The sequence below is a fragment of the Diadema antillarum genome, unplaced genomic scaffold (genome assembly GCF_040938485.1).
Source record: "Diadema antillarum isolate AM-2024a unplaced genomic scaffold, OU_Dant_1.0 seq00001373_RagTag, whole genome shotgun sequence".
Classification (NCBI taxonomy): domain Eukaryota; kingdom Metazoa; phylum Echinodermata; class Echinoidea; order Diadematoida; family Diadematidae; genus Diadema; species Diadema antillarum.
In genome coordinates, this window is record NW_027272134.1 from 589,826 (window position 1) to 612,834 (window position 23,009).

General features: G+C 40.1%; 1 protein-coding gene across 2 annotated transcripts in view; it reads right to left on the reverse strand.

The window, feature by feature from the left end:
* Nucleotides 1-6,500: 6,500 nt before the first annotated feature.
* The window catches only part of LOC139708772 (integral membrane protein DGCR2/IDD-like), a 30,455-nt gene continuing 13,946 nt past the window's right edge, over nucleotides 6,501-23,009 (reverse strand). The window contains exons 2-9 of one of the 2 annotated variants that reach the window (XM_071620721.1): nucleotides 18,363-18,461; nucleotides 16,059-16,246; nucleotides 14,125-14,440; nucleotides 12,296-12,544; nucleotides 11,726-11,845; nucleotides 10,086-10,203; nucleotides 8,078-8,253; nucleotides 6,501-7,416 (exon numbers count right to left, since the gene is read on the reverse strand). In XM_071620721.1, coding sequence (XP_071476822.1) covers nucleotides 7,244-7,416; nucleotides 8,078-8,253; nucleotides 10,086-10,203; nucleotides 11,726-11,845; nucleotides 12,296-12,544; nucleotides 14,125-14,440; nucleotides 16,059-16,246; nucleotides 18,363-18,461 — 1,439 coding nt within the window. In that variant the 3' untranslated portion in view covers nucleotides 6,501-7,243. Of the gene's footprint in view, nucleotides 7,417-8,077; nucleotides 8,254-10,085; nucleotides 10,207-11,725; nucleotides 11,846-12,295; nucleotides 12,545-14,124; nucleotides 14,441-16,058; nucleotides 16,247-18,362; nucleotides 18,462-23,009 lie in introns of both variants that reach the window. The other variant, XM_071620720.1, reaches the window with a different exon arrangement.

Sequence of the window (23,009 nt, forward strand, 5' to 3'; positions counted from 1 at the left end):
TACACAAAGTTGCAAGCATTTCAGAAGAATTTATAACCAGAAAACCTTACCAAATGTACAAGTCTGATGTGTTTGTCTCAGGCACAACATGGAGATAGAGAGAAAAATTAGGAATCAATTTAAAGGATACAATCATTCAATTTGTCAATTTATAAACAAATAATCCAATTAGGTTTTATGAATTATGGCAAAACATGGATTAAATGAGCACGTTTCTAAAACAATCTATATACTTCTTGTACACACTTTTGATTTTTTTTTAAATTTCTACATATATACATAATATTCTACAATATCCAGTATTTTGAATACACAGACAAATTGAACAAATAATCATAATGTCAATATGTTACAGTAAACTGAAATATATAAATCAATATTCTTTGTTTTAAAAGAATGCAATATTTCTGTAGCGACCTAGCCACAAGTGTATTTTTGGGGTAAGGCAGGGCTTGATGTCAATTTTTTTCCCCCTCTCTGGTGGCCAAAATTCTTTAATCTGAGATTTTGGTGGACTGAAATAAATGGAAACATAATGATCCATTTTATATCTTAAGTGCTCAATCGTATCACCAAAAGATTTGGTGGCCCCACATCAATTTTAATGGCCCTGGGCCACCAGGGCACCAGTCCACCACTAACTTGAAGCTCTGAAGAACTGCGAGCCAAAGTGAAATGTACTGACTGATGGATCCAATCCGCTAGATGTATGCAGCTGGGCAAACTGACAACAGCCACTATGAACTGAAAGACATAGCACTACTTATTATCAGCTCACAGCACAAGAGTCCATGTGCCTCTAACATTCATCACCAATATGTGACTTTTACACAAGAACCAAAGTCATCGTAGGTAGAAGCCAAGACTGCATGTATTTCTGCCAGAAGGACTCTGAACTCCTTTCATGCAACACTGCTCAATAACATCCACCAGTTCCCAAGTACACGGCTTATTACAGAAGGTACTACATGTAGTAGTCTCTATTTGCTGAGAACAATGTGAAATAGCAAAGAGCAGTGCTAGTACTAATACCATTAAGTTCACATGCACCATTACAAATCATCATTTCATTCATTGCCAGAGCATGACATAATGCTAGATCAGGGTACCGTTTCATGAAAGTTGTCAGCACTGACAAGTTGTCAGTCTCCGACTATTACCATGGTAACAGTCAGTGACCAGAGCATCTCAGCCAATCAAAACCACAGATTTTGCTGAAATTGTCAGAGACTCATAACTTGTCAGCGCTGACTAAATTGATGAAACACCCCCGTGAAGAACTGTTCAGAAGATCAGAAGACGGTGTGTGATCTCAAATCTCACTAGTATTACTCTCAGCTCATCACTAAATGCAATCTAGGAATGGCTCACCAAAGAAGACTATTACCTCTAACCCTACGAGTACCATGTGAATGAATCAATTGCATTTCTGTGCCACGCTAACATGGCATTTAAACTCTGACTGTTAAGAGAGTTCAGGGGTTTTGATCTAAATGGTGTCAGCCACAGCACTCATGCTCAAATCATGTTCATTATCTTTCTTGTGTTTTTGTATTAGAATCTCTAATAATATAATACAGGATACTTATAATCTCTCTCTCTCAAATGGCAGCACAAAATATATGTGTGAATTCTAAAGCTCAAGAAATGCCAAGAACATGAGATGCATTGATCTGAAATTCAAAAATACCAAGACAACAGGAGTCTAAATATGCATCATATAATCAATTCTAGATTAATTGAAATCATCATTGTAATTATAATTTGAAATTCACAATACAAAAATCTGTCCGATACATTTATAAAATAAATTTTTTTAAATGAATTTTTTGCATAGCATTTAGTGGAAATTGAATAGTTTTTGTCTCACTGTATTTCTTCTAACGAAGTGTGAAAACCTGGCAGTATAATTACTTTGAAGAATAAGTATCTTCTTACTGAAACACTAGGGTATTATATTATCATCAATATTATGCTTGCGTGTTTTCATCCACTATCAATATATGACAAAATATAGTCTGCAAGAGCAAACAATATTTTTGTGCTTAATGTGAGTATATTTGTACAAGATATTCTTGTATGACTCTGGGGTAAAATATGAGAATATGAGACTTATGACATCTTCCTGTAAAAAGCAACCAAGGATTATCATGTAAACAATCTTTCAGTCATGAGACCAAAGTGACCCCATCAATCCTTCATGTGCCACCTTCATCTTTATACTGGAGTCCTACCTGTTTGCTTACCCCCCCCCCCCCCCCCAATAAAAAAAAAACTACAACAAACAAACAAACAAACAAACAAACAAACAAACAAACAAAAATCCCCTTTTTGTCATACAGTCATAATCGAAGCTTGATAATCTTGACAGATTATATTGTAAGTATGACTGATTCTGACATGCACTGTATACATAATCTCCCCTCCTCTCCCATCCTCATGCACCTCAATTTCACCTGCTTGCCACTGAGTTATCTTAACAAGTCTGGCGCTGGAGGTTAACCACCTTGGCACTGACATTAAAGCTAAACGGTTACAGCCAGGGGTCAGGGGCCAACTGACTATATTAGACATGATGATTATATGAACACATCTTCTCAAATGTGTCTTGGCAATTTGATCAATATCATCAGCCTATAATGTCAAGTCTGCTGTACTTGTACTGAAAGTAAATTTACCTTTATTTTTATAAACGTGTAGCATGAAAAGGTGTATTCAAATCTCTTCAGCACAGCTCAGGAGATTGTAATTACAGGTGAACAAATCTTGTTCTCTCTTTGATTTCATCATGACATGCCACAACAAAATCAGTGAAATTTCTCTTTCACCCTACACCCTTTTGTGGAGACGTGGCAGTACTGAAAGTAATAAAGATGTGATTACACCCACTTATGTGACTGGCTAAATATGTAATCCAAGAAACAAGATTCTAATGGTGCATGACATCACTCTGTGCATCACTCTGTGCATCACTCTGTGCATATAATATGCAAGGTCACGTGTGTCCCTAATAGACCAGTTTGTAGTTCCACTTCACGCATGAAAAGAAAAAGGTAATTTGTACAATCGGGCATGTCAGTTTCTAACTTCAATGAGATAAACATCCGTGATGTAATGATTATCTATAAGATTGCTATAAATGGTGCTTGCTTGCACATCCATCTGACAGCAAGCCTGGTATTTGGCAATATCAATAGAAATATGTTTGTTTATACATTCAATACAAAGCAAGGAAACGGATGCCTGCCGAAGTGTCAACTGACAGACCATTCTGGTCACCTGGTCTAAACGCAGGCTCATTCTTAATTCTTTGTTTGAACGTGAATTCCACAAATTGTTACATCAGGCAAACTTATGCATTTTGCCACTTAGGAGTGAAACGAGTGAAATGCCTAACCAACTGAGAAAAAAAAGGACACTTGTGCCAATGTGTACAAGAGTTAATTACAAACTGGCTAATTAAGAAGGGAGAGGATATACAGCAGCTAGAGCCCCACTATGGTTTCCCGGCAAATCACCAGATGAAAACACGGCAATGCTACATCTTCATCTCACGATCACGTGAAAGACGACAACAAAAAACACGCCTACAAGTAAAGCCTAGACAAGACAAGATGACACAAGAAATAAAACACCAGATAGGCCTACAGTGTGACAGTCCTTTACAACAGTCAATTAGACAAAAATCTGAAAAGATTGTTTTATACTACAATAATTACTCTCACAAACGCATATATATGTTGGCAGTCTTTTGGATTTCACAGTTTACATCACACTCTTGTGAGTTTGTGCATGTTTTGGCGAGCACATTATGATCCAGAATTGTACAGGAAATTTGCTCTGTGCTGTGACAGTGCAAAATCCATACAGATTCCACACAAGTATCGTTTATCAGTGTATTTACTACAAAGAGTCACAAAATTGCTAATTATCGTACCTAGAGTTGGTTTGGCATTTTGAATATTTTCCATACTAGCTACCTATCAAATTGCAGCCTCCTGTTTATGTTAACATAAATGAGTTGCCACTTGGCATACCAGCCCATAAGAAAAAAACAACAACAACAACTAAATGACATGCTTTATACAAATGCTACCCCACTGTTGTCCTTTGACATAAATGTGTCATTAAGAAATAAGTACAAATTTGTCACTGAAAGAAGAGATTATCAGAATTAAGCATCACTACAGTTTCATTTGTTATAAGTAATCTTTAACATGGAACACATGAAGGGCTGAAAAAGTATTAAAACAAACAAACAAACAAACCATGTAACTCTAGGTAAGAGAGCATTTTACACTTTTAGAAGCCTCATAAATGTATGTACAAAACATTGTAATTCCACGTGCTGTACAGGAATTGTATGTACTAGCTACCATCCTTGCTACAATAGGGACCTATTCCATTAAGAGATTTATATAGCTGTAAGCTGCAATAATTGCAAACGCTATGGCAGCAGCCAGAAAGCAACCAATCAGATGTGAGTACTACACCTGTTGCCATGGTGACTGCAATCATTGCAACTCATAACTTCCTTTAAGAAATGGTTATGTAGTCTCTCTTGGTGAACACATCAAAATAAAAACACAGTGTGTTGACATATTGACACAACTCGCATCAAATTTAACATATAATAACAATGACAGTTGCTGTACAAATATACAAACTATTTTATAGTCGGTTAATCTTGACTCTCAATAATATTTACTGAATTAGAATGGCAAAATAAAAAAGGCAATAATCTATAAATAATCATATTTGTAGAAATGGCTATGGAGTAGCAACAAAGTTGCATGATAATGTGAGCTGTATGGAGTATACAATTTCAAAATCAAATTATCTTCTTTTTTCTCGCAAAATCATACAAAATTGATAAAAATGAGAATGACTGTTGCGGGCATTGTACAAGCCATTTGCATCTAAAACAAATAATATTCATATCTCTCTATATATACATTCCAGAATGACATCTTTTCAGACTACCATATTCATAAACTGCACAGTATCTTACACATATGATTTACAAAAGTTGTACTCTTGTCGCCACCGCTTAATCTGGACTTTCTGGGAGCAAGGCTGGTTAAGAAACTGTCCACATGTTTAAAGAGATTTAAAATGTACACTGTCATGAGAAAGGCCAGAGTTAGGCTGGACTGGGCTAGGCAGTGCGTGCTAGTGGACCATGTATTCCGCTGTCCAGCCAAGCATCCTATGCTACTGTTGAAACTGCAATCATACAGTACATGCAGTTTCTATGCCCAGTAAAACACTTTTTAATGCCCATGGCTAACATTTTTTGAACGTTAACCATTTTTCTTTTCCTTTCATCACTGATGAGAGCTTGCAACAAAGTTTATACTTTGTGAGAATATTTGACAAAAACTGTTTTCTGTGTAAAAAAAAAAAAGAAGAAGAAAGTTTTATTCCCATTTGAATAGTAAAATAAAATGCCCCCTGAAATGAGAGTAGGGTGTTTGGGGTCATGCAAGCTCAGATGAAAAGGTGGCAATTGTACTTGTAATACTGATGCTATGATATTTTCTTGAGCAGAAGAGTGAATTGAGTTGGTATTCTTTTATATGATGTGAAGGAGCATCCACACTGAAAACTGAGACCCAGAAGTGAGTGCAATATTGTGGATAAAAAGACGGTGATCATTTATCCTGGGCTTGACACTATTTTTTTCCCCCTCTGATGGCCCATTTTGGACACTACAATCTTTAAATCTGACACTTTGGTGGCCCCAGAAAGAAGTATAGTTGCCCGAAATTAGCAGAATCACAGCAATCCGATTTGAATGTTCAGTGCCTGATCGGGTCATCGAAAGATAACCTTTTGGGAAATTTGGTGGCCAGACATCCAATTTTCAGTGGTCCCAGGTCACCGGTAATGTAAAAGCCTTGATTTATCAATTCCTTTCTGCTTCTATGCAGATGACAAACATTACTGATAATGTGGAAGTGCACTGCACTTGCTAAACATGTGTTTGGAGTTGTGCTATTCACAGAGTGTATGTGCTTGAAACTTCCCAACGATTCAAACCCACATTTCTAATCCACAAAACTAGTTTCTGATTTCCTGAAGCCTAACTTTTGGCCACTAAGCTTGATATAAAATGTCACATGCTTATGCAACAACATACTGCACTCAACACTGGACTCTACTGGACCTTCTAGTCTTGCAACAACCCACTAAGACTCGCAAATTGTGAATCTGGATGAGTTGAGTGCATAATTGGCTGGATGAGAAGAATTGAGATGTACCAAAAAGTGACAGCACCCTCGCGTGGTCAGATATGACATTATGACATGACTAATCAACAAGTATCGATGAAGTCATCTGTGTACACAGCAAGTCCAAACAAATTTTGTCCACTTTTAAATGGGCAGAATGCATGGTAAAGGATACACACCAGTGCTTTGATTGCCTACTATACACACATTAGAAGGAAACACAGCATGGCTACTCTAGTTGCACACGTTGTCATGGAAACTCTTTGGGCACCACAAATCAGATCTTCCTCGGCAGAGAGAGGGCGCTCTACATGTAAGTGCCGGCATTACTTTCTGAAACATATGCACACACAAGGAAGCATCAGTCACAGAGAAAATGAGACAATGTTTTTTGCTGGATGAATGTGGAAACAGTTGCACTTTCTTCCTGTATCAGGGCAAGTACCCCTTGAGGGCAACTACCCCCGGGCTAAATACTGGTTAGCGATGAGGTTAGAGTAAAGATTAGGTTAAGGTTAGGTTTACGGTAAAGGGTATAGGGTTATTTGGGTTAGGGTTAGGATAAGGTTCAGGATTAGGGTTAGGGTTATGGTCAGGGGAAGGATCCAGGGTAATTGCCCAGGGGGTAATTGCCCTAGACCCTTTTCTTCCATCGTGGCAACTTTTCCACATGACTGGCCCCGAAAAAAAAAGATCAGTTGTCAGTGTCATCAGGCCCCTTTGCGCTTGCGTGGACATGGCTGTTCACGTTCCACTCCATTAAGCTCCTTTTTGCGATGATGGAGAATGTGACATCCGCAGACACTGCAACACTCGAGGAAAAACTCGCTAACGCTGAGTAAGTAATGGTCTATAGACGTTTAAAAGCACACACTTGGCAATCACACTACACATAGACGGCAGGTGGACTAGTTTTGGCAGAGACGTTAACGCTAAAGCGATCTGTTTTTTTCTCTTGTGTCTTTCATCTCTTTCTCCTTTTTCCTCTCCATGTCGCTTGGAGCTCAAAGTCATACAGTGGTGTTGCGAATCAACTGCCCGGACGATGACGATGACGGTTGCGATGAATGCCTGGTGTTGATTGGACGCAGCATCGGGGTGGACTCTGGCGGGGTCATGGGCGCACTCTCCACGGACTGGCAGTGGTTGTATGGAGGCGGGCTCGCTAGTGTCGATATTGTACCTGAGTGGGTTATTGAAGGCAAACAACAAATCATATAAAGCCAGTTTGGAGTTCCACTTTGAGCATGAGCAGATACAAGGTCATTCACACCGACAGGCGTGTTGGTTTTTAAATTCACTGGGATATGCATCGGTAATGTAATGATTATCTATGTGATCCTTGTAAATGCTGCTTACCAGCACATTTACCTGACAGCAAAAGTGGTATTTGGCGATATCAATAAAAAGAGATTGTCAACATCTTCAATGCAAAATAATGAAATGGATGCTTCCCAAGTGTTAATTGATGGATCATTCTGCTCATCTGGTCTACAAAAGTTTATTCTTTGTTTGAACAGGATTGATGAATCCCATAAATTGTCACGTAAAGCTTATGCACTATGTCGCTCTGAAATCAAGTGAAGTGCCCCCTAACCGACTGAGAAAAAAGAAAGGTCATTCGTACCAATGTGCCATGAACTAACTTCGAAGCGGCATATTGTATAGGTCTAGTGCATACAAGAATTACACTTCAAAAAGATACAAATCAATTAATGCAAGATCACTAGCAAATTAAACCATGGATTAATCTTGCAAAATTTGTGTCTGAGGTTAGTTTGATCTCAAATCATCATGTGTTGAGTTGTGATGAATTGCAGAACATGTGGTGTAGTCCCACTCACTGATATCTGAGGGTGTAGTGGGCTCTGATCCTGTCAAGAGCATGACGTTATCCGGCTGGTCCGAGCCCCTTGAGTCTCGATTGTGGTTCACGTCTTGTCTGCAGATGCGCTGTGCCGTGTTCTGCTGGACGTGGTACGGAGGGGGCATCTCGATACAGTTGTTGTCCTTGAAAAATCTACCACGGCAGAATGAAACATGAAATATCAGAGATTTGACCTGTCACTGAAGTTAAAAGAAAATCAGATTCTTCCTGGAAAGTGTCCAAGACTCATCAGGGATAACATGTTTGTGCAATTATTTGTGAGAAAATAGTCTACTCCTCTGAAAAAAACTAATAAATCTGGAGCCTGTTGATGAATGGGGCGGCAATCTAACAATAGAGTACTGAAGTGATAATGTCACAGTCCTTTGTTATCTAGCTTGAGTTGGAACTAGAAATGTCGCTACAGCGACTGGTTATACCCCCGCCAAACAACATTTCATAAGCTTTGGTCAAAACAACATTTGATAAGCTTTGGTCAAAAAACTGAGGAAGTAGTTAAATCCGCAAAATCTTTCCTTGATCTTCTGCCATTAATATGCCGTTACCATGGCAACGTACTTTCGGGTACTGTCGAAAAATGCGTCTTGCACATCTACAACCAAAGGCACACATCTGTACCAAGTTTCATGGAAATTGGGCAAAAACTGAGGAAGTAGTTTGCAACACAAAATTTTCCATCATTTTGGCTCATAATATGTGAGCTGTTACCATGGCAACATACTTTTTGTCACTGTCAAGAAATGTGTCATGCTGACCTATATCCTAAGACAAACATTCAATATGAATTCCATGAGAATTGGAAGAACACTGATGAAGCAGTTTTGCCATGAAGCATTTTGCCCTATATTTTACCAATAACATGCCGTTACCATGGCAACGCACTTTTTGCCACTGCGGAAATATGTGTCTTGCACATTAACATATTCAGATGAACATCTGTACCTAATTTCATAAAAATTGATCAAAAACTGTGGGAGGAGTTCGCGACGCAAGATTTGTACCCATTTTTGCCCATAATATGCCGTTACCATGGCAACGTACTTTTGGGTACTGTCAAAAAATATGTCTTGCACATCTACAACCCAAGGCACACATCTGTGCCAAGTTTTATGGGAATTGGTTGAAAACTGAGGAAGTAGTTCGCGACGCAAGATTTGTACCCATTTTTGCCCATAATATGCCGTTACCATGGCAACGTACTTTTGGGTACTGTCAAAAAATACGTCTTGCACATCTACAACCCAAGGCACACATCTGTGCCAAGTTTTATGGGAATCGGTTGAAAACTGAGGAAGTAGTTCGCGACGCAAGATTTGCAACGGACCGACCGCCCGACCGACCGCCCGACCGCCCGACCGCCCGACCGCCCGCCCGTCCGCTGATTCCTATATACCCCCTTCAAACTTCGTTTGGCGGGGGTATAACCAGGTGTGTACATCTAACCCGAGGGCCAGCTGAGGTTGTCTAGAAACAGTTTCCATGGCGATGAGTGCCTATGAAGTCACACTTTGGTGCTCTATTTTACCTATAAAATGGCTGCACCCAATTTTTTCAGTATTCCCCTGGTATTCCAACATTACTTTGTCAGTGACATAGTGAAGTCTAGTTTTGTCCAAAACATCTCTGCTCATTGAGAGCATCATGCCGTGCTGCATTCGTTACTTTGATTATCTTTGTTTGCGAACTATGGATGTAAATGAAATGAAATGGGATGAAGTGGTTTGCAATCGTTGCTAGTTTCAGTAATTCCTGCTATGACAGTAACCACCAGGAGTGGACATCTCTCTGAAGCAGGCCCCTTGCGTTTAATCCTGTTTGTTTGCTTATTTGTGTGTGAGTATGACCCAAATGTACAGTTGTCCTGGCATGACATCACAGCACTTTATATAAGACAATACCACAGTAGAGGAAAAGCCACAACCTGCTCTCCGGTTGCCATGGAAATGGATGCCCTAGATACTCACGAGTATGGTGGTGGAGGCTCTCTGAAGATGTGTCCATCAGCCTCGTCCACTGCTGGGGCAGGAGGTGGGCCAGACCCTGGCTCAAACTCCCCCTCTTGACCATCCCTCAGTTGCTGCACTTCTGGAGAAAAGCAGTGATGTGGAAAATTGCTGTGACTTGTCACCCTTAGGGGTGTGTCTCCTGTCTGTGTCCCATGTTAACTACATTTGAGCTTCCCTTTATTACCATAATACTCATTCAGCAGTGTAGAGCTGGCAAGAAAGTATATCCATCAGCTGTTTGAGACACTGTATGCATTTGAAAGTCTCATCTTGTGTATAGATACAAGCCTACAAAACATAAATAGCGGAAACATTATGTACAGCATAATAATCTATGTGGCAAACTCTATTTTGATGTTTAATCCACACCCAATGTCAATCCCATCATGTCTTAAGCACTCACTTGTACCAAGCCCCATTCATATGCATAATCCAAAAACCAAAACCCCAACCCTAGTCCGAAAACTAACCCCTAATCCTGGATGATCTTATCTCATCCGAAGCCTCTATGACCTGGTTATGCTGGCAGACAGACATTGAATGGGAAATACACTGAGAAGACCACATGGCAGTTATCCATCACACACAAACAGAATCTCTTCTAGTCATCTACATAAGTCTCATGTTGTGCACAGTTATCAAGTCTGTCATTAACATTCCCAATCTACAAAGATATCTGCACAGAAATAGGAGAATATATCCTTTTTGCTATGTTTGTTCGTTTGTTTGTTTGCTTGTTTGGATTAATTTCGGGTGGCCACTAAGGAAGCACCAGTACAGCACTTACGAGCTAGATGAATCTGAGTCCACTCAAAAGAACTAGGAGATAAGGATGAAGTGCTTTGCAACACCTGCTGCTAGAAGATTTGAACTAAGGACCTCACTATTGAGAGTCCAATACTTTATCCACTGAGCCACATCGGCTTGTCTACGCCAAGACCTGATGAAATAACAAACATTACATCTACCCCATGCTTCCTTCTTTAGCCTCATCTTGAATCATGGATCACAATCATGGCACTGTCTTACTGCCTCCTAGACAAGTAACTCTCATGAAGAAAACTTCACACATCTCTCATGTCCTCCATGATTTAGACTGGCTTCCAGTTGACAAGCAAATTGTCTACAAAATCTTGATCCTAGTTTTCCATTCTTTACATGGCACAGCACCCAGCTACCTTCTGCAACTATTCCACGAGTATAGACCAACTAGATTTCTTCGTTCATCCACTGCTCATACTCTTTTGACCTCCACGTACTCATCATTCATGGGGCAGAAGAGCTTTCATCCAGTCTGGCTCTTCTCTCTGGAACTCATTGCCTTTGAAACTGAGAATGGAGACCTCTTTCCCTCTGTTCAAGAGGGAACTCAAAACCTTCTTGTTTCAGTAACTGTGTGCTATCGTTCAATTGGGATCTTTTCCTGAATGAAGCAATGTGAGAGGAGGTCTCACCTATCTGCGCCAGGAGTGCCACTGTGTGACAGACATGGCGCATTACAAGACTCCATTATTATTGTAATTATCATAAGAGTGAGTTTCCCAGAAAGAAAATCCTGCATGCCATAAAGGTGTGAGCCGGGCACTGCCGGGACTTACGGTATCTGAGGTAGGCTATCCTCTTCTGTCTCATCCGATAGACCATAAAGAGCATCATGATGAGGAGGAGGAAGGAGGTGATCATCGTCAGCACCCAGCGCATGTTCTCTGACATGATGGCTGGGGATGGGAGGAGGGGAAAAGGAAGAGGAAATCATGTCAAAAATACACTGAGGCCATCTGTTCACTTCGCCAAGAAAGTCTCATGGGGTGCACACCATTGCATTAGAAACAATGTGCCATTTCAATGAGAAAATGAGGAAGTCTGGCATAAGATCAGTAAACTGATTCCTGTGAAAACAGAGAGAGACTGTGGGGGGTTGGGGAATGAGCAGAAAGAGGAAGGAATACGGATAAATGATCCAAGCGATATTTTAGCGGTCACAACTTTCCCTGTGTGTGTCCATTTTCACTCCATCATTCAAAACTCCTTTGCATTGTCTCTGCCATCTTCATTCAAGGCAGCCTTTTCATCTTGGGACAAATTTGTTCCGCTGAGGTTGGAAGAGCGGGAGCACGGGGAAACTCACTCACACTGCTTCCCCGGCCAAAATTTGGATTTCCAATTACCGTCTGAGGAGTCGCCGCCATTGGGAGGCATGTTGGGGTCGCCGTTGTCCAGGCACGTGTACTGGCAGCACTTGTCCGGCTTGGGCTGGTAGTTCTGGCAGGCGGGCGGGGCGCAGTTGGCAATGCTACAGATGTTGGGCACTCCCTGCAGACAGGTACACACGGTGCAGCTGTCCCGGCCCGGGGGCGTGAAGGACTGGCCCTCTGGGATCAACCTGTTCTTCCAGTCGTAACAGGACTGGGACGCACCTGCCCAGATGGATATCATAATGCATTGCATTTATATGACAGTTACATACAACATTCAATTTCTGGAATATCTTGTTTAATACACAAATTACAGGTACACCTGAAGTTCAAGAAATCCCTTTACGTAATGAGTAAATATGTTATGTTGCAAAATTATACAAGAAATTGTCAGAGGTCCTAGAATATTGATTTGTCATACAATGATGCAATATTAATTGCTTTACCACGTGGCACATACAGTACTCTGAGCTGAATAGAGTAAATGCATATCACAGAGTCGAACTCAATGGATGTGTAAATTCTGCAGTAGCGCACACATAGTTTTCAGGTGTATGTGTTTGTGTATGGGTGAACAGTGTGTCCTCTTTCAACAGTTGCAGCAAATCTCCTGCTCAGTGCTTAACATCATACCATCTTGCAGCATACTTGTACAATTGTATCTACTTTCTGTTTCCCTTATGAAGAGCAAATTTCAGTGGAAACCCAAGCTCACATCTTCGTGAATCAATTGGCATACTACACACATGATTGTGGATTGTAAACCAGCTGGTTTACTCTTAACAAGGAAGTAGACTGCAGTTAATAGGGAGCTTTAGATTTTCGCGATGGGGACGTTCACAGGCAAAAAAAGAGGTTCTGAGCATGCGCAGAAGCGCGCGTCAAGTCGATCTACTTTTAGCTTGCGTTGTCTGAGTTTTTCACTACGCGTTCTTGGCTATTTTTACATCCGCACAATTTGCAACGTAGATAACTACTTCATGCACCGATCATATGGGGGCTCCATTTTATTTTTTATACGTTGCGTCCCAGCGTAATCTAAAGCTATTTGTCAGCACGACGTATGGGAGGGGAGAACGTCCAGCGCAAGCGTCGTCTGAAACGTCCACGCGTTGAAATCTAAAGCTCCCTATTTACTCGTGAGTGGTAAAGTAAAAAGTCAGTCCATTCATCTGTTCAGAGCAAATGCCTTTCAGCGCATGGAATCCAATTTGCATGCATTAGCTGTTGGTGTGCTGAACAAGTCTCCAGCAAAGGCTACTGCTTATCACAAACCTTTGCTATAATGCGTCGAGTTTGAATATGAATATATTTGTAACCCCTTTGAGCAGGCTCTCTTTAATGTACCTAACTATGTTAAAGGGACTGTACAGTACTGGTTGAGGTGAGGATTCAGCTTGTAACGTTTTACGAGATATTTAGAAACCACTCTATGAAATGTTAAAGAGTATATCTCAGGGGAATCAAAAGTTTATTTGATGAAAATCTTTAATGAAATGACTGAGATATCTAAAAACAAGGAAAAACAAAGAGATTCTAATAAAAGTCCTGGCCTGTCAATTTTATTAGTATCTCTTTTTTGGATATCTCAGCCATTTCAAGGCCAATTTTCATCAAGTAAATGTTGAATCCTTCTTGAAATTACATGCTCTTTTTAAAATTTAATAAGAGGTTTCTCATTATCTCACCAAAAATGTTATAAACCTGAATCCTCACCTCAACCAGTACTGTACAGTCCATTTAAGTTTGTGGCAGCACACACAACAACCCCAAGGTTGGTGCCACAGTTCACACTCTCTCACCTTTCTTGCAGATGAAGGGCACACTGTCGTTGCACCTGGCCAAGTTCCAGTAGGACCTCGCCAGGATTCCGTCGACATAGACCAGCTTGAGCTGAATGCAAACCACCCGTTCCCTCTTCAGCTCCTCCGGAACCGAGGTCGGGATGTTGGCGCTGTTGTCCAGCAGCGGCTCGGGCCCCGTTGTCGCCTCCTCCGTCCGCACCTGCCAGGTGATGATGCTGTTGCTGCCGTTGCGGCCCTCAGGGTCATTGCCCTCAACGCGGACCAGCACGTACCCCACCCACAGGACCAGCGTATGATTACGGGCATCCAACCTCTGTATTTGGGATATGTTTGGAATGGAGAACAGCCATTTTTCACACTGAGTGTAACTTTTCATTTCTTTCAAGACAAACAATTAGTGAAAATAATGTCTTCCTTCTGGGATATGCGGCTACAATTTAAAATTGAATTTCATTAAAAACTGACTTGAAATTTAATCACAAAGAAACTTGTGCACATCACAAAGGCAAACACATAACTTATGATCGGTGAATTGAAATTGGGAATACTTGCACATCCTTCAAGGTACAGAAAAGTCCTTGAATTACATTTCATAAACTGCAGATCCGTGACGAAAAGTTAATAAAATACATAGGCTTCGGATTATTTCTCTCCATTCACACTTTTCACAAAAAACAAGATAAAAGCAAATGCGACAAAAAGACTTCACATGTACAATGCCCATAGTCTTTAGTCTGTTTACATCAAACTCAACAAGTGAGGATGGATTTACAAAAAGTTTGGTTGCAAAAATACATGGTAAGCTATTTCAAATCTTGAAATGAAGCACAAAGCTAAAGGCCTATGCACTGCATGTGAAATGAAAATGAAACTGTTACTCAATATACAGGTGAAACAACAAAAAAATGAAGGAATATCAGAACAAAATTAAAACAAGGCAAGTGCCAAAATGTGTCTCGCCCATTCGCGTAGAAGTAATTAATGTTTTTCTAAATCCTGGAAGTTCATTGACCTTGCCTATGACCTTTGACCTTGTTGTGACCTTCAACTCCCCGAGGGACATTTACCAGCCAGGTTTGGTCATAAACGGACATATGGATCAAAAGTTATGAGCCATAATCGAAACGCGCCATAAAAACTTAACATTGGGCTGTAAAAGTTTGTTGACCCCTGTCTGTGACCTTTAACATTAGTGATGAACTTCATCTCCCCAAGGGACATCTACCATCCAAGTTTGGTCACAAACGGACGTATGGATCAAAAGCTATGAGCCATAATCGAAACGCACCGTTAAAACTTGACATTGGGCCCTAAAAGTTTGTTGACCCATGTCTGTGACCTTTGACCTTGTGGTGACTTTGAACTCCCCAAGGGACATCTACCATCAAAGTTTGGTCACAAACAGACACATGGATCAAAAGTTTTGAGCCATAATCAAAACACGTCATAAACACTCAACATTGGGCCCTAAAAGTTTGTTGACCTCTGCCTGTGACCTTTGACCTTGTGGTGACCTTCAACTCCCCAATGGACATCTACCATCCAAGTTTGGTCACAAACGGACAAATACATCAAAAGTTTTGAGCCATAATCAAAACACGTCATAAAAACTTAACATTGGGTCTTAAAGTTCATTGACCCCTGCCTCTGACCTTTGACCTTGAGGTGACCTTCATGTTTTATAAAATGTGTAACTTTGTATAACTACTCTTCCCTCCAAGTTTGACTGAAATTAAAGTCCTCAGTAGAGAGTTATTCAAGTTTTTGCAGCGTTACGGACGGATGACGGATGGACGGACGAAGGACGACAGACGGACAGACACCGCAGGCAATCCCTAATAGTCTCCCCGCACCTCCGGTGGGCTCGACAAAAACCCTTTACCACAGAACGAAAACACATTAATTCATTTTTTAAAGGGTTGACAACATACCGGTCTTTGCCTTTTCATCACATGCTCCAATTCCTGTCTCGAGACGGTAGCAAGGGCGCCCCCTTCTGCCCGACAGGACTCCTGTGCAGCGGTATGCTTGAGAGACCGATAGGCCCTCTGCGGCGTACCAAAGCAGGAGTTGGTCCCTGGGTAGAGATACCACCCCTTGGGGCACCACGGTTGCTGGTCTGGGTGGATATTGGACAGTTCAGCAGATCAGTATGATGGGAAATAGCTTGCAAATGAACAACTTCTTCAACTAATCAAAGCAGTGTCTCGACCTCTAGATATTCAGCAGGTTCATCTCATTTTCAAATAAACTTCACCTTCAGCGTATCTTTCACCATTTCCCAAATATTGCATCTCAGGTTTGGGCTTCACTGTTTCCTGATTTAGTTATGGGAGAGGGTGGAACAGAATGTGCATTCCATTTCATTTTTGTTTCATTCGGGTTAAAGAAATAACTTCAAGCCTTCACTGCTTAATACTGTATCAGTCAAACTCTCACGTCAAGTTGGTCTAATCAGTGATAATCGGCCAGATTCCATGCCATCTTTGACAAAGACTACAAAAAAGGATACTCTATGCATAATTTTATAATATAATAATTAATTAATTAATCTATAATAATTTTTAGGGGGGCATGTTTCCTGTAACACTATGGAGAGTCTGTACTTCAGAAATGAGAAATATGAGTTTCATTTATATTGCAGGGCAGTCAATAGACCAAGGAGAACACTAATTTATTGATTTGCCAAAAACACAAAGCAGCAGTACATACACAGCAGCCATGATGCAGGCTACCCCATTACACACATACACATACACAGACACACACAGACACACACAGACACACACACGCAGATACACACACACACACACAGACGTACACTGTGAAGACCCCTACGAAATGTTCAATACCAAGCCAGACGGACAGTTTGTGGAGCATTATCCTTGAGTAAATGTGCCCTAATTCTAAACAAGCTTCAAAATGGGATTAGTATCACTAATTTGTGGTTACTGTGTTCATTTCAATCCATGTGATGTACTACTTCCAAAACTTGATAATCTCATGGCTGATATTAACAAGACCCTACAGAATGACGTATGAATAAAATGTCAATGACAAATCAAAATCAAAACACATGGAGGATGGAAAAACCCAATGTGTAGTTTTTGAGAAGAATTAAGGGAAAAGTGCAGGCTGTGAAATAATTATGATGAAAATCTGGAGCCAGGAGATAAGTCATATGCAGAAGTGTCCCTTGAGAAACAGAAGTTGCCAAATAAAAATATGTTGTGTCAAAGATGATTTTCCTTTGACGTCAGGAAATTTTCACTAGAGGTGTTTTCTACATCAGAAGCTCTTGGGATACTTTTTCGGGGGGGGGGGGGGGGGGGGTTGGTGTGTGTGTGTGTGTGTGTATGCTTTTTTTTTTTTTATTTAATGTGACAGCTGCTTTCTGCTTCACAAAAAATTACTGTGCATGCCAAATGAAAAACAAAACAAACCAAAAAAAAAAAAAAAAAAAAGAGTTCAGGCTATGACCAGCATCAGTCTGGCTATGGAAACTAGAACTTACACTAAAGACTAGTCTTCATTCTAAACATTCGACTTGTTAGTAATTGGTGGTAGGAGCACAACAATCACAACAACAACAAATCACAAAAATTGTCTACGATTTATTCTCAAAAGGAAAGATAAAAATATGAGCAAGATCAATATTCAAAATATGTTTCTGCTTGTGAAGATGGGGCAGAAAAGATAGACATATCCTTTGTATCTGGTCTCCACTGAATACAGCAGAATTTGTTTTTAAACACCAAATGACTTTTCCTCATTGGGCCAGGACAAAAAGTTATTCATGACGCTTCGGCTCTTTGAGGATCCATCCATCAAATCTAAATTGAAGATGTACAAGTATTTGAATACGTGTATATGTGATGCCCTTGGTCCTATCATATCTCAAGAAGAATCATGTCATCATGACTTACTGCAAAAAACAATACAGGTACATCACACTACAAATCCAACTGAGAATTTTAACTCAGGTTCACATGTGGATGACAATGTTAATCTATTCAAATACATGAAATTCTTCTGTCAAGATGTTTTTTCCCTTGCAACTGATTGACAAATTGCCCTTTTACGTCGATGTAGGGCAATTTGTCAATCAGTTGCAACAGATAAAATCTATTCATATACAAAGATAAATTTGAAGCTTCAAACTTCATTGATTAGCCTTTAATTTAGCCCATATTGATGGACTCAAAAAAAAAGTTACAATCTTTAAGACAGCATACCTCCGAAGATTCTCTCAAGCTGTGGGGTGTGGCCAACCTCCGGAGACGGAGATGCGGGCTGCAGCTCCATCCGCGCCAGGGTCACGGAGAACAGGCAGGCTGGTTGAGAGAAGATAGGAGAAGAGAACAAACCCGGGATTATCATGGTGATCAACAATGTTAGAATCACACATACAAACACACAAATCACTTCAGAACTTCATGAATGATATTTACAGAAAAAAATAGAACAGAATAGGAGAAGTCACCTAATTTAACTTGCTGGAAAGAAAACTCTGTTCATATTGTGACCAAAAAAAGAAAGAAAGAAAAGTTTATTAGCCAATGACCAAATACATGCCGTGACACATTATATTTACAATACAATATATTCATACACCTCTATGACGCTACATGAATATGCTATATTCATTTGTAATGTTGTCTATACATTACATTCCCATGTAAACTTTTTAGGAGAGCTATAGATACAAGTTTCATTTTATACAACTATTAAAAGGTTCTCCAATCACATTCACCAATAAACTCTTTGCTCCAAATGGGTGGCTTTCCAGGGGCGGATCCAGGAATTCTGTAAAAAGGGGGGGGGGGGGGGGGGCGTGACTAATATTTCTAGTGCCACTTCCGGGTTTCATTTCATTGTTTTTCTTTTTATTTCTTTTGTTTTTTACGAAAATTAAAGGGGGGGTGTGCGCCGGTTGCGCCCCCCTCTGGATCCACCACTGCTTTCGTTGGCCTCACTCTGCTCGTCAAGTTGCTTTGATACATTATGTACATCAGGGGGGAACTTTCCCTAACATACAGACTGTATATTAAGTGGAATGATTGATGTCTCTAGGTTAATATCAAAAGAGCACCTGATCAAGCTTCTCCAGGAGGCATGACGAATGATGTGAGCCCTGATATCATATCAGGAACATGTTGCAGCAAAGTGTAATTTTCATACAAAATTGACATTAGGCCTACACAGAGACTCCAACTCTCCTGTTTACGAAAACCCATTTTTGCAAAATCTCCCGTTCTCCCGTTTGAGATTTAATTTCTCCCGCCCTGGCTCTTGTCTCCCGTTGGAAAGGATTTCTTACTTTATTTCTATCGTGTGTTGAAAAAATAAGCCTTAGATAGCACAAGAGAGCATCTAGAATCCTAGGAACTTCGCGCTTCGCACACATCAAGTTGGAGTCTCCCGTTTGCTAGGGGTTTCAGGCGGGAGAATCTCCAGATCAGAAGTTGCTTTGGGTTGGAGTCTCTGCCTACATGTTCACTGTATGAAAGTCCTTGCATGTTTTCTCTAGGCCTATACATTATTCCTTTTACTCTGACATCACAACTTGTTGTAAAGTTCTCAAGATAAGGACAAATATGATATTATTAACCAGAACTGTAAATATTCATTTCTTTATACATGGATAGTCTGATTTTCCCTAAACCATCACTGAGAGCTTTGCTACTCTTTCGGTACTCGCTGAATCCACACACAGATCGAGGAACTTCCCCTTTGAACCATAAATTTGGCAAACACACAAATAATTTCCAGCCTTATACAGAGAAGTATGAATAAATGGGTGTGAATGGCACAATACATGAAGCAGGGGAAAAAAAAAAAGAAATTCAACCTGAAAATATGAAGATGGACTCCATGAGAATTACGATGAGATTGGCACAAACTTAAATTGGAACCAGGTGCTGCCTACAGGACATGTCAACTTTCATCAGTGGATAAGAACAGACCAGGACGGCCAAAGAAAGAGACTCTGTGCCAAACTTCAGGCTCCCAAAAAAGAGTACCAAACACAGCAGCGAGAGAGTTCAAAGTACCACTGTGTGCTCTCGCCCAATCTGGTCGCACACCTACCCTATAGCCAGCACTCTTCCTGATAAATCATACACAGTAATATAGAATTCATCTTGCAACCAAAATGGCTGACAAGGACTTAGAGAGCATAGTTACAAAGAAGTCATGGAAGAATACTGCATAAACCTGTCTTTAGGAAATAACGAGTGGTGTGTTTGGGGTGGGGACGGGATATTGTAAAACATGGGGCGTTTTTTGTGCAGTTTGCATTGGAAGCTCCTACTTATTTTTTCTGTTTTTTGTTTGTTTGTTTTCTGTAACTGATACTAATACAACTCCACAATACACAATAACATTTCTGTCAGTACATGTACCAACATCATCTGGTCATTTCCCTAAATTGACTGGAGTTGACTGACATTATATACACTCAGGATTTATCAATGTCTATTCAAAAAGAAAATTTGCTAAAAATAGAGTTGATCTCAAGAGTTACTAATACAGCTCATTTAGGACTATAACCCATATCAGCTGACAGAACACTTCATGTACCAATTCATACAGCCCCCAAAAGCAATTTGGTCATAAAGGCACTTCATAGTTATACATGTAGGTCCGACATGTATGTTTTGGTTTCATTGAAGGCACTTTATACATCTGTATCACATTGAAAAGAATGTTACACTAGCTTAATACAATGTACGTATGTACATTAAGAAGAATGTAAGCTAACACAAATGCAGTACTATTATATGCATCTTCTGTTACAATGTATTTGTTTATTTTTTTTTAAGAAGAAGATATAAATTTTGAGCACTTAGAGAAGAAAGCTGATGTCTCACATGACAGTTCATCAGTGTATCATGTACAAACATGTGTCCACTGCATGTAAAATGCATGTTTTGATACATGGAATAGATTTGTTGTGATGTAGATACAAGATGCTAGCATCGACTGTCCACAGACATAAATGCTATCTAAGCAGAACATAAAATCTTCACGTTTTATTTGCTCTTCCAGAGAAATGTGAATACATGTACAGTGTACATACAAATGCATTATATCTGTTGACCTTCATCATGGTCAGAATATTCTATTTTTAAACTAAATTGGCAATTATTTGACATCTTTTCGAATGTCAGGAGGTCTGCAACAGAAGTACATGTAAGTAGGCCTAATGACATACAACTACAGAATGCAAACTGAAACAAGCCTTGCACAAACAGGAAACAAAATGCTGCAGACAACACTATCACTCAACAGATACAAGGTTTCCCATTCATTGACTTCACAAAAACAGAGACTCCAACTCTCCCGCTTTCGACGGGAGATCTCCCGCCAAAAGCCTATTTTTGCACAATCTCCCGTTCTCCCGTTTGAGATTTGATTTCTCCCGCCCTGGCCCTGTGTCTCCCGTTGGCAAGGATTTCTTACTTATTTATCGTATATTGAAAAATAAGCCTTAGATAGCACGAGAGAGCATCTAGAACCCTAGACTGGACCCCCGCCACAAAGAATTTCGCGCTTCGTGCACATCAACTTGGAATCTCCCATTTGCTAGGGGTTTCAGGCGTGAGAATCTCCAGATCAGAAGGTGCTTGGGGTTGGAGTCTCTGCAAAAACAGCTACATGTGTACATGTACTTACATCTGTCATCTGACCCCAATGTCACTCATGTCAAACATTTCATTTGTTCTTTTATTCATGCTACACATGTAGAGTATTTGAGACAATGCCAACCATTGATTGTTCTTTTATTAACAACACATATTTTTTACTTGCCAATTCCATATGATTTCTTCAGAATAGCTTAAGCACCTCAACTATTTTTTTTTAAAGAAAAAAGTGTCACTGGTAATATTAAAAAAAAAATCACAGAAGAAAAAAATACACAATAAAAAACAACAATAAACTAGATATCTCCACAAGTAGTCTCCCAAAAAGGGAATTACATAAGACAGACTGAGACAGCTCTTTCTAATGTCCTACAAGTACAATGAAAAGGTCAGAGTGTTATTCCAAGAACTGTAGGAGGAAGGCTACTCTCTGGTCACATATGGTTTCCTGTCCAACAAAAGGCAATTAGTTTTATTCCAGGTGATATCTGGGCACAGCCATGCACTAAAAATAATATCCCTCTCTCCCCCAACTCACAATCACATCAGCCTGTTCTGGAAGAAACCACAGAATGCACTTTCATGAGAGAGAAGGGAGAATTAAAGGGACAGTGTTGCCCTTGACATGTAATGTACAGGTCTCGCTACTGTACAGTGTCGTACATGAAATACTGTAAGAAATTATTGAAAGCTTTAAACAGATGCACTTCAAACAGCATTTGATCTATTCATTCAAGTTTGAATATCATTGCACTATGACAGTCATAGAATCAAATCACAAATATTCTCAAAGTTTTCGAAAAACAAACAAACAAACTTTACTCATTCAGAAGTAGGCCTACAGCAGGGCACTACACTAACGGTGGCCCGGTGGCCCGGGGCCACCAAAAATGAAAGTCGGGCCACCAAATTTCAGAAAAGGGCAAATTTGGTGGCCCACCTCGGGCCAGAAAAGTGTGTCAATAAATTCATAACTTTTTGCGCCGGAAATGCATAAATGCATGAAGTGAGTGTGCGACTTATAAAAAAAAATGGGACTTTTATCAATTTTTTTTTTTTTTCAGGCCACCAAATTTTTCTCTTGGGCCACCAAAAATTTGAAATTGATGATTTTGGTGGCCCCATCGGGCCACCGAAAAATAAAGTTAGTGTCGAGCCCTGCCTACAGGGTAGGATCCTGCATCACATTGTACAAGTGTACATATATACCATGGGGCAGTGCATGTCAGTCGCCAA